The 13461-nt window shown below is 39.2% G+C and overlaps 1 protein-coding gene and 1 long non-coding RNA gene across 2 annotated transcripts in view; one reads left to right on the forward strand and one right to left on the reverse strand.

Moving 5' to 3' along the window:
- Positions 1–13461, reverse strand: part of LOC140620192 (uncharacterized) — a 186687-nt gene that overhangs the window by 167645 nt on the left and 5581 nt on the right. The gene's annotated exons all lie outside the window — the stretch shown is intronic.
- Positions 1293–2632, forward strand: LOC140620189 (G2/mitotic-specific cyclin-B1-like). Its single transcript, XM_072804089.1, is given in 2 exon segments — positions 1293–1681; positions 1684–2632. Coding segments are annotated over 2 exon segments (1281 nt in total). The 5' UTR covers positions 1293–1326; the 3' UTR covers positions 2610–2632.

The raw sequence follows: 13461 nt of genomic DNA on the forward strand, positions 1-13461 counted from the left end.
TTTCCCCTTATGTACAATTTAAAACCCTGGACACTATGTATACAACAAACATCTGAAGACTCTAAAATGTGGAGAGAGGGCATATCAGTAGAAACACAGAGACTCAAGGAATGAAAGGGTGGTGAGTTTCCTAGGCTTTCTTTTTGCCTCAAATATTCCAGATTTGAAACTGAATAACTGGTAACCCAAAAGGACCAATACACACAAACAAAGCTCAAACAAAAGTCATACACCCATGGAAATTTGAGAGGAGAAAATATACTTGGAAATGAGAAGGGCAGCAGAAGCCAAAGAGAAGGATTTCGGTATTGAGTGTGTGTATTTCCTTTCTCTCCTCTTCATTCCAGCTCACTGCATTCCTCCTCCTATAGTATACATTTAGATTCCAGATCTCCCTGCTGCATCTGCATGCCAATACTTACACCATCACCACCTCGCTTGACTCCACCACTACCAGATAGGCCCCAATGTCAGAGGAAATACAGAGGCCAGGAATGAAGAAAAGGAGAAGTGGCAGGAAAATGCAAGGGCAGACAGTAAGATACTGAATTAACCTCTTAGCTTTCAAGAAGTTTTCAAAGTACCAATGAAGAAGGGAAAAGAGAGGGGTACCTAGGTGGCTCAGTGGTTGAGCATCTGCCTTGGGCTCAGGGCATGATCCCAGGGTCCTGGGATGGAGTCCCACATCAGATTCCCCACATTGAGCCTGCTTCTCCCTCTGCCTATGTCTCTGCTTCTCTCTCTGTGTCTCTCATGAGAAAATAAATAAAATCTTTAATTTAAAAAAAAAAAAAGAAGGGAAAAAAGAGAGGAGAGACCTACAATGGTGTGGCTCTTCATACCCAAGTATACACTGAGTATTTATTAGGAGTTGCAAATTTACTACCACATTCAATTAAATGGAGAAGGTTTTATGAAAGACGTGAAAGAAGAAAGAAAGAAAGAAAGAAAGAAAGAAAGAAAGAAAGAAAGACAGACAGACAGACATGAAAATGTGGGAATTAACTGAAAGAAGAATTTGGTGAATTGCCAAGTTAAAGGAAATTTAGGAAACACTGCAAAGATGTCAATATATCAATTAAACCAAAAAGAAAACTGAGTATTCTCAATTATTAATACATGATTACAACCAATATTATACAAATATATTTAAATATACAATGAAATATAAGCTATATTATAATTACACATCAAGAAAAAACTAATTAGAGGTGCTGCGGAGGAACGGCTGTTGACCTGCGGGCCTCGGCTCCGGGCTCCCGGCTCCCGGCTCCCGGCTCGTCAGCGGCTCCCGCGCTCTCCTCTCCCCGCCGTGAAGACGCGGCCATGGCGCTCCGGGTCACCAGGAACACAAAAGTGAATGTTGAAAACAAGGCGAAGATCGGTATGGCAGGGGCAAAGCGGGTGCCTCTGGCCTCTGCTGCAGCCTCCAAGCCCGGCCTGAGGCCAAGAACTGCTCTGGGAGACATTGGTAACAAAGTCAGTGAACAACCACAGGCCAAACTGCCTCTGAAAAAGGAAGCAAAAACTGCAGTTCCTGGAAAAGTCATTGCTAAAAAAATACCAAAGCCTCTGGAGAAGGCACCTGAGCCTGTCCCTGTCCCTGTGCCAGAACCAGAGCTGGAACCTGAGCCAGTTAAAGAAGAAAAACTTTCGCCCGAGCCTATTTTGGTTGATACTCCCTCCCAAGCCGGATGGAAACATCTGGATGTGCTCCTGCAGAAGAATATCTGTGTCAGGCTTTCTCTGATGTAATTCTTGCAGTGAATGATGTAGATGCAGAAGATGGAGCTGATCCAAACCTTTGTAGTGAATACGTGAAAGATACTTATGCTTATCTGAGACAACTTGAGGAAGAACAAGCAGTCAAACCAAAATACCTACTGGGTCGTGAAGTCACTGGAAACATGAGAGCCATCCTAATTGACTGGCTCTTACAGGTTCAAAAGAAATTCAGGTTACTGCAGGAGACCATGTACATGACTGTTTCCATTATTGATCGGTTCATGCAGAATAACTGTGTGCCCAAGAAGATGCTGCAGCTGGTTGGTGTCACTGCCATGTTTATTGCAAGCAAATATGAGGAAATGTACCCTCCAGAAATTGGTGACTTTGCCTTTGTGACTGACAATACTTACACTAAACACCAAATCAGACAGATGGAAATGAAGATTCTAAGATCTTTAAATTTTGGTCTGGGCCGCCCTCTACCCCTGCATTTCCTTCGGAGAGCGTCTAAGATTGGAGAGGTTGATGTTGAGCAACATACTTTGGCCAAATACCTGATGGAGCTATCTATGTTGGACTACGATATGGTACACTTTCCTCCTTCTCAGATTGCAGCAGGAGCTTTTTGCTTAGCGCTGAAAATTCTCGATAATGGTGAATGGACACCAACTCTACAGCATTATCTGTCCTACACTGAAGAATCCCTTCTAAATGTTATGCAACACCTGGCTAAGAATATAGTCATGGTGAATCGTGGGCTTACAAAGCACATGACTATCAAGAACAAGTATGCTGCCTCTAAGCATGCTAAGATCAGCACTCTGGCACAGCTAAATTCTGCACTAGTTCAAGATTTAGCCAAGGCTGTGGCAAAGGTGTAACTTGAAACATGCATTGGAGTATTGTAATATCTGCAAATAAAATTGGCACCATGTGCCATCTGTATATATTATATGTTACCTTTACTTACTTTTAATAAAGCTTGTGGTCCTTTTTAACTTCTTAAAAAAAAAAGAAAAAAAAAGAAAAAACTAATTAGATATATTTTCTAAGTTTTCATTTTTTTAATTTTAAAAAAATTTTTTTAATTAATTAATTTGTTGTTTAAGTAATCTCCATATCCAACATAGGACCTGAACTTACGGCTCCAAGATCACAAGTCGGATGTTCTATCAACTAAGCCAGCCTGGAACCCCTAAGTTTTCATTTTTAAGGTACAAATTAGTGTAACCGAAACTGCGTGTACTAGGAGACAACTAAAACCTTGAAATGAACATTTAAAATATACAGTCTTAATGTATGCAATATCTTTTGCATATTTTAATCTAAGCTTTACAAATTCTCAATACCTTTTGATAATATTGGCTAATGTTAAAGTCAAACTATATATCTCAGAAACCATATTCTAGAATTTGCGTACAATATCAGTACCTTTTATTTTGCTACACAATTTAATGCCACTTACAAGTTTTCTTTAAAAAAATAATGGTGAAGTGCTAAATTTTGCCACAAGGTGGCTCTTCCCAGGTTTTAAATGAACTGCATCATGTACTCAACTCTACAAAAATCAACATAGAGAACATAATATCTCTTACATTTCTTTTAAAGTGAATATTTGACATAGAGCCAGTATGGGGAAAAGAAGGAAAAAAATCTAAGCATGATACAATGCATATACAACTAAACATTCATTCCATGATGATGTATGTGAGTGTATGTCTGTGTCTGTGTGTGAAAGAGAAAGAGACTGTTACCATAATGTATATAGAGGACACTCCAGCTCCCGAGTAGCTGTAGTAAAATGTGGTACTAACAATGAGACTGAAGAAAGAGAAATTAAGGAGTCGACCCCATTTACAATTGCACCCAAAAGCATAAGATACCTAGGAATATACCTAACCAAAGAGGTAAAGGATCTATACTCTAAAAACTACAGAACACTTCTGAAAGAAATTGAGGAAGACACAAAGAGATGGAAAAATATTCTATGCTCATGGATTAGAAGAATTAATATTATGAAAATGTCTATGCTACCCAGGGCAATTTACACGTTCAGTGCAGTCCCTATCAAAATACCATGGACTTTCTTCAGAGAGTTGGAACAAATCATCTTGAGATTTGTGTGGAATCAAAAAGACCCCAAATAGCCAGGGGAGTATTGAAAAAGAAAAACAGAGCCGGGAGCATCACAATGCTGGATTTCAGGTTGTACTACAAAGCTATGATCATCAAGACAGTGTGGTACTGGCATGAAAACAGACACATAGATCAATGGAACAGAATAGAGAATCCAGAAGTGGACCCTGAACTTTATGGGCAACTAATATTCGACAAAGCAGGAAAGACTATCCACTGTAAAAAGGACAGTACCTTCAATTTATGGTGCTGGGAAAATTGGACAGCCACGTGCAAAAGAATGAAACCAGACCATTCTCTTACACCATACACAAAGATAAACTCAAAATGGATGAAAGATCTAAATGTGAGACAAGAATCCATCAAAATCCTAGAGGAGAACACAGGCAACACCCTTTTTGAACTCGGTCATAGTAACTTCTTGCAAGATACATCCATGAAGGCAAAAGAAACAAAAGCAAAAATGAACTATTGGGACTTCATCAAGATAAGAAGCTTTTGCACAGCAAAGGATACAGTCAACAAAACTCAAAGACAACAACCTACAGAATGGGAGAAGATATTTGCAAATGACATATCAGATAAAGGGCTAGTTTCCAAGATCTATAAAGAACTTATTAAACTCAACACCAAAGAAACAAACAATCCAATCATGAAATGGGCAAAAGACATGAAGAGAAATCTCACAGAGGAAGACATAGACACGGCCAACATGCACATGAGAAAATGCTCTGCATCACTTGCCATCAGGGAAATACAAATCAAAACCACAATGAGATACCACCTCACACCAGTGAGAATGAGGAAAATTACCAAGACAGGAAACCACAAATGTTGGAGAGGATGCGGAGAAAAGGGAACCCTCTTACACTGTTGGTGCGAATGTGAACTGGTGCAGCCACTCTGGAAAACTGTGTGGAGGTTCCTCAAAGAGGTAAAAATAGACCTGCCCTACGACCCAGCAATTGCACTGCTGGGGATTTACTCCAAAGATACAGATGCAGTGAAATGCTGGAACACCTGCACCCCGATGTTTCTAGCAGCAATGTCCACAATAGCCAAACTGTGGAAGGAGCCTCGGTGTCCACCAAAAGATGAATGGATAAAGAAGATGTGGTCTATATATATAATGGAATATTCCTCAGCCATTAGAAAGGACGAATACCCACCATTTGCTTCGACATTGATGGAACTGGAGGGTATTATGCTGAGTGAAGTAAATCAATTGGAGAAAGACAATCATTATATGGTTTCACCCATATGGGGAATATAATAAATAGTGAAAGGGATTAAAGGGGAAAGGAGAGAAAATGAGTGGGAATAATCAGAGAGGGAGACAGAACATGAGAGACACCTGATTCTGGGAAACGAACAAGGGGTAGTGGAAAGGGAGGTGGGCCGGGGGTTGGGGTGACTGGGTGATGGGCACTGAGGGGTACACCCGACAGGATGAGCACTGGGTGTTATACTATATGTTGGCAAATCGAACTCCAATAAAAAAAATATATATATATGAAAAAAATGTGGTACCTAAGGCATCTCCTAAACAGAAGGCACCCTGAATAGGTTCTTTCATCACTTATTTGAAAATCCAGGAGAGCTCTTTTTCCACTTGTATAGGAGTACATCTCCCATTCAATGTGAGATGCAGGGTGGATATGAACTCATTCACCTAAGAAATATCTTTATTTGGCTCAGTTGGAAGAGCATGTGACTCTTGATCTTGGAATTGTGAGTTCAAGCCCCATATTGGGTTTAGAGATTACTTTTTAAAAAATTAATAAAATTTAAAAATGAAATAAAAAATAAGTATCTTACTAGCATTTGAAGGAAGCCCAAAATACAAAACATTCATCATTTGACGAAATACAAAACATTCATCATTAGTCCAGACTATAGTCTAGTCACTGCAATGGACAATGCAGCAAAGTGGTTAAGAACACAGACTGTGGAGCCAAATTGTCTTGGTTCCAATGGTGATTCCATTCCTTACTATCTGTATTATATTGGGTAAAATACTTAACTCATTGTGACTAGGTTTTTTCATATGTGAAATGGGTATAATAATATAAGGTTGTTAGGAGGATCAAATAACTCAATATAAGTAAAAGTTAGAAGAGTTCTTTCCTTACTAAGGCATTTTGAACAAACAGAATGCAACGACTTCCAAGGCTAGTTTAAAAAAAAAAGTGATGCAACTTCATTGTGGTTCTCTCTTAGGATGCTCACCCTTGGAACCCAGTCACCACATTGTAAAGAAACAAGAAACAGGACTCAGGTAAAAGACAAGTCATACGTTCTGGCCAACAATCCCAACTACAGTTCTAGTCAACAGTGAGCATCATCTGGCAGACATGTGTATGAACGAGCCCACAGGTGATTCCAGTTCCCAGCTTTCAAACCACCCTAGGTGTTAGTGAGTAGAACAGGACTGAGTTGTCTCTACTCAGCCCTGCTCCATTACAGTTGCAAAGCAAAACAAATTTTGTTACTGTTTTAAGTCACTAAATGTCATGGTTAGTTATCATCAATAGAAAACCAGAAAAAACCAGAACAGGTAACCAAAAGACCCAGTTTCTTCCTTCAAGTAGTACAAACCAGTAGACAGGGATAGCATGATCTATTTAAAAAAAAAAACAAAAAAACAAAAAAAAACATGGATTCTGGAGTCAGGTTGTCCACAGTCCCAAACCTCTCTGCTTATTGCCAACCACCTCCCTGATCTCTGCTTCTGCATCTGGAAAAATCATAGCAATAATACTTGCCCTCTAAGAACTGCCACATACCTCAGCAAATCATCTCTCTGCCTTGAGTATTGCCTCTCTCTTATTTCGTCTGGACACCAAAGACCCAGTAATCTGTCTGAAATGCATATTTGATCTTGGCTTCTTTTCCCTGTCTTCCCATATTCCATTTTTGACACTAAGTTTCTAAGTTCCTCAACCTCACTTTCAAGGCCCTTTGTGACCTGGTATTCCTTCACCACCTCTCCTCCAACCTGAGCCTTTCTCAACCCTATACTTGTGGTATTTGCTCTGTGAACTTCTTCTGTTTCTCTTCTTACATTTCCTTCTAAAATCCAGAACATTCCCATGGCCCCATAGAGTCCAGTCTCTACATCATGTTACAGCCATAGAAACATGAGCCTTGTGTCTAAAAGCTTAAAAGATATGATAGATCTTAACTATAAAGTTCTTAAAGAGGTGACACAGGGGTTTCACACAAAATTTCATAGAAAGCTACCAGAAGAATTCCCTGTATACAATAATCCTTTCCCTGAAGGTTTTCCATTCTGAACAGCTAGCAAAATCTTTTTCTTTTTCTCCATACAGCTGTCTTACAGCTAGATAGCTCCATCTGCCATTTCTATCCCATCTCCCTGATCCCCAGTCTACTACTCAATCCCAACAGCCAAGCCCTGAGTCAAGGTTCAGGCTCCTAGACTTCTCTCATTTCCTCAGAAGGGAAACATACATGGAACTTCCTGGGGAAAGCAGTCTCAGCTCCCTTTGGTTGCTTTCCTTATTAAAAAACAAAAATAAAAAGCCCACACAACTATAATGAGATATCCCCTTACACTTGTCAAAAACTAAAATAAAAAACACAAGAAAGGGATCCCTGGGTGGCGCAGCAGTTTAGCGCCTGCCTTTGGCCCGGGGCGCGATCCTGGAGACCCGGGATCGAATCCCACATCGGGCTCCCAGTGCATGGAGCCTGCTTCTCCCTCTGCCTGTGTCTCTGCCTCTCTCTCTCTCTCAGTGTGACTATTATAAATAAATAAAAATAATTTAAAAAAAAAAAAAAAAAAAAAAAAAAAAAAAACAAAAACACAAGAAATAACAAGTATTGGTGAGGATGTAAATAAAAAGGAACCCTTGTGTACTGCTGGTGTGAATGCAAACTGGTGCAGCCACTGTAGAAAGTGGCTGTAGAAAGGAAGTTTCTCAAAAAATTAAAAATAGTATTACCATATGATCCAGCCATTCCACTAGTGGATATTTACCCAAAGAATACAAAAACACTAATTCAAAAAGATATATGTATTATGTTCACTGCAACATTATTTACAATAGCCAAAATATAGAAATAACTCAGGTGTCCATCCATAGATGAATGGATAAAGAAGATGTGTTATATATGCAATAGAATATTACTCAGCTATTAAAAAGAATGAGATCTTGCCATTTGAAACAACATGAATGAACCTACAGGGTATAATGCTAAGTGAAATAAGTCAGAGAAAGACAAATGCCATATGATTTCACTCACACATGGAATTTAAGAATCAAAGGAACAAAGACAGAAAGAAACAAAAAACTCCCAGACTAGACAGAACATAAAGACTCCTAACTCTGGGAAACAAACTAGGAGTGGTGGAAGGGGAGGAGGGCGGGGGGTGGGGGTGACTGGGTGACGGGCACTGAGGGGGGCACTTGATGGGATGAGCACTGGGTGTTATTCTGTATGTTGGCAAATTGAACACCAATAAAAAATAAATTATTAAAAAAAAAAACCTCCCAGACTTTTAAATACAGAGAACAAACTAGTGGTTGCCAGAGGGCAGGTGAGTGAGGGAGGGGTAAAATAAAGGGAATTAAGAGTACATGTATCTTGGGACCCCTGGGTGGCTCAGTGGTTGAGCATCTATATGCCTTCGACTCAGGGTGTGATCCTGGGTTCCTGGGATCGAGTCCTGCACCAGGCTCCCCTGCAGGGAGCTATGCTCCTGCTCCTCCCTCTGCCTATGTCTCTGCTAATCTCTCTGTGTCTCTCATGAATAAATAAAAAAAAATCTTTAAAAAAAGAGTACATGTATCTTGATGAGAACTGAGTAATATACAGAATTCCTGAATCATTATATTGCTGAAACTAATATAACAAGGTATGTTAATTATACTTCAAATCTAAAAAATCAGCACGTTACTAGATTATGCAAAAACCCTAATAAGCAAGATTGATCCCCCTACCTTAAAGTCAAGGGTGTATGAGAAATTGTACATACTCATATACTCATAATACTTTGCCCCTAACACACTTGACTCAGTCATGGTGTTTTTCACCTCCAGACCTTGGAAATACTGTCCTGCCTGGAACACCCCTCACACCACACTTCTTGCCCTCATTCCCTTCACCTGTCTAACTTTTAATCATCCTTCAGATCTGAACTTAGAAGTTACTTCCCACAAGAACTCCACACTGACTGCCTACCCCACAGCCTAGGTTGGCACACCTTCTTTGTGTTTGTTTGTTTGTTTGTTTTTGCACACCTTCTTTGTATGAATTCAGCATCCTTCCTTATTGTGAACACCCCCCAGCTTACCCAATTATGGTGCTTACTGCACTGTACTGTAATTGCCTGTTTGGCCTCTCCTCCCAATGATACTGTAAACACCATGAGGGCAATAAGAATTCTGTTTTGACATTTTTTTTTAGGATTTTATTTATTTATTTTAGGGAGAGAGAGAGTGGATCCTGACTCGGGGCTCGATCTCATGATCCTGAAATCATTACCTGAGCCAAAAACCAAGAGTTGGACGCTGAATGAACAGACCAAGGCACCCAGGCACTCCAATAACAATTCTGTTTTGATCTGACCACTGTATCTCTTGGTTCAGAGGATAGCAACCATAAGCGCTCAATAAATATCTGAAATTATGGTACAGTGGCTACCATAGAACTAGACACTTAATCCCCAGTTCAAATTGTTTCTCTCTTCTTTATGTTAATCAGGTACCCTGTTAAGAAGTCCACCCTAGCATCAAGAACATGTTAATAAAATAAATAAATAAAAAGCGCATGGTAAAAAAAAAAAAAAAAAGGAAAAAGCGCATGGTAATATTTATTGATTTAAATGCTTACTCCACTAAACTGCTGACCAAATTCAAGTATAAAGTATTTATTTCTAAATGGCCAGCATTTGGAATTATGCTTCACACACACACAAGGTAGGCTTGTGAAAAGTAGGCTGAATGAATGATATATGGAGACAAATATGTAAACATTTTGAATATAGTGTGATACAGCAGTTAAATGAGTTAACATGTAAGTGCTCAATGAATATTAGCTGAGTGAATGAAAGGTACCTGCAACAAAAGAGAACATTTAAGTTCTCAATAAAGTTTAGGCATCATTATTTGTATTTATTGTTAGTGAAGGTAGTAACAATGACAAATTTCAACTTAAGCTTGCTTATCAATAAGGAAATGTATTATCTCAGATAATTTCAAGATCAGAAGTAAAACAGACTCTAGGTAAAGTAAAATTAAAGGTTCAGGGATATCGTCAAGATGCTTTCCCCTTCTTCACTCTGCCATTCTCATATTGGCTTCATCCCAAACTGATCCCCCCTCCCCCTTGCAACTGCAAAATGACTGAAGGTGGCACTCAGGGCTCTGTGCTTCCTTATTCATATTCAACTGAAAAGAAAATATTTCTTTTAAGCACAGGAATTAAGTCTTTCCTTTTTGTTGGCCTTTCTTTTGTCCCTTCTCTTCACTTGCCTCTGTGAGCAAGCAGCCAAAAGTGGCCGCCTCCAATATAAGAATAAAGAAATTTTAGAGAGAAACTGACAGCTCACAGAACATCTGGGAAGCTTGGGGACAATGCTAAGAAAAAAGTCTAAAACCAAAGCATAAAACTAATCTTGTGAGGAAGCTGCAACAATTGAGCATTAGACCCTGTACCTTGAACCACCAACATGGAAGGTGGGGGAAAGGATGCATAGAATTAGTAATGCCTAGAGCATACATCTATACTCTAGCTGCAAGGGAGGCTGAAAAAGCAGACTTGCTAGCAATTTAGAATTTTAGAGTGGGAAGTATGCTCTGAACTGTCACCTAGATACATAAAGCAGGAATTCCCTAGACACAGAAAGATTCAGATAGTTGGCAACCTCTGAGGTCCACTGAAGACAACTATTATAAGAGCTTCTGCCAACTGAGCCACCACATTGGCTCTCTTTGGGTAAAAGAAACTTCATGAACAAAACCAAAAAGACCTGCCCACCAAACTCTGTAACACTTCAAGATCCAAGCAAAAGTGAAAGAAAAGTTCCCCATTTTAATTGCCAGCACACTGCTGCACTGTGGGTCGCCAGTGAAGCAGAGGCAGACACCATTACTGGAAGGCTCCAGTCTGCATTTGTGGTATAAAGAATTTGACTCAAGAGACACGGAATTAATCTCTGTTAGTGGAAAGGATGGTGTAGAGCTGTCAAGGCAAGCATGACTCAGCCAGTGGCAAAAGCAGTGACAGCAACTCATCTAGCAATGGTGACAGGGAACAATCATCAGAACAGATTCCCTGGAGCACAGAAGATATACCTTGAGGACTCTAAGGATATGCAGGAAAGGGAAATTTTACAAGAGACTAGAATTACCTAAAATTAAGAGGGAGTTTGAAATGAGCAAGATTTGGGCATTAATGTTAAAATCTAATGTCTGAGAGACATGTGGATCACACATGTGATTACAGAAACATCTGACATCTTATTTCCTGGAATTGGAGCTCTTAGAAGAAGGAAAAGGGAGCACTATTGCTAAAAAGTTTCCTTTTTCCTCCTACTGAACATATGAGGCAGGTTTTCTGGAGTCCTCTACCACTCGATTTTTTCAAGGTTGTTTTCTTCTAGACATTCCAATCTTGGCACTCAAGACACATTCTCAGAGAAGTCTGATTTGATGCCTCAATGTATAATTGCTGCACTTCCCCCTGGCCCAATGACTCTGATGATATTATTCTACTTTATTTTCTTCAAAGGATGTAAATCTAGCTAAATTCTTAAAACATTTCTTGTTATGTTTATTGCCTGTCCCCACATCAACATTCACCAGAATGTGAACTCCAGGAGAAGAGTGGCTTTGCATATATTGCTACTGATAAATTCCTGTAGCCTTAGGACAATAATTGGCACATATGGTAGACACTCAACAAATATTTGTTGAATGAGTATGAGTATGTGACTCCTCACAGAGTTGAGGCTATTTGACACCACATAAAAATTAAAACTGTATGTCTGTAAGTCTTTATTTCAAGTCAAACAACTCCGTCTCTCACTATTAAGCAGTATCTACATAAAATCCTCTACATCTTTTCTGCCTGGGGCTCTCCTTTTCCCAACGACACTTTCCACTTCCTCCCAGACAAATACTTCATCTGGTTAACTCCTTCCCAATCCCTCTGGTTTACCTAATCTTTCAACAAGAAAGATGAAAGAAGTGAAACACCAGAATCAATACCAGAGAGCAAATCAGAATGACAACAGAGAAGCCAAGGCCGGAACATGCACAGAACAACATCAATTTATCAAGATCAATTATTTTAGGGGCTGAATCTAGGACACATAAATTATACCAGAACTAGGTTATGGACAAAGAGAAAGAAAAAAGAATTTAAGAATTTAAGCTAACTACTATAGTGTTAAATGGGATGAAGAACTTTTCTGAAACTAAACTCAAAGACCTTGTTTTCAACCAATGTCTTGCCTTGCCAAATATGGCTCTTTGAGGGTCTAGGCTCTGCCTGCCACAATGACAAACAATGTATGGTATAGTAAATATCTCAACACAGGCTTTGGAAACAGAACTGAGCTTGAGTTCCAACTTTGCTAACCAAGATAACCTCTCAGAGAATAACTTTCCATATAAAAAAGACAAGCTAGTCAGTCTCTCAGAGATGCAATCTGTAAAGTATCAATTATAATAACAGCAACTGTTTCATGAGATTATTGTGAAGATTAAATAAATTAATGTACATAAAATCAATAGTGCAGTTCTCTGGCCATAGTTAATGGCTATTCATTCAGCAAATATCTATAATACATTATTATTTTTTTAAAAATTTATTTTTTTTTCATGAAAGACAAAGAGAGAGAGAGAGAGAGAGAGAGAGAGAGGCAGAGACACAGGCAGAGCAGAGGGAGAAGCAGGCTCCATGCAGGGAGCCCAATGTGGGACTCGATCCCGGGTCTCCAGGATCAGGCCCTGGGCTGAAGGCATTGCTTAAACCACTGAGCCACCCGGGCTGCCCTATATACATTATTATTAATATTGTCTATTTTTTAAGCTATCTAGTTGACTCAAGAAATAATGATAGCTATTGTTCATTTTACCAGGCACTGTACTAAGCACTTAAGAAGCATTATAACTTTTATTTTTCACAACAACCCTCTGAGGAAAAACTATTATTGGTGCACATTACAGATGAAAAACAATTGGAAATAATCCAAACAAAAGACCAGAGGTAACCTAGATGACTTAAGTGTTCCATAAAGGGGTATGAAGTTCACCTACAACATGAGCAGGAATCTTGGTGCTAATGTATTAGAGACTTGCTACTTCTTCCAAGGCTTTTTGCTTTTACCCTGAAAATTTTTTAATCTTTTTTAGAATGATCTCTTATAAGCTGCGATGTTAAGATCTGGCCCTGAGACCTCAGAAAACAGAATTCTTTCCCATGTTCATACCAGGAGTTGGAGCATATCTCAAATTTAATTGAGATAAAGACTTAAATGTACAATAACATCAATTCATTGGTCTGTTTAACTTCAGGAGTTTAGCTTTTTTTCTCCATTTGATTTTTGCTCGGCTTAATGCCTTT

This window comes from Canis lupus, chromosome 28, assembly GCF_048164855.1.
Source record: "Canis lupus baileyi chromosome 28, mCanLup2.hap1, whole genome shotgun sequence".
NCBI classification, from domain to species: domain Eukaryota; kingdom Metazoa; phylum Chordata; class Mammalia; order Carnivora; family Canidae; genus Canis; species Canis lupus.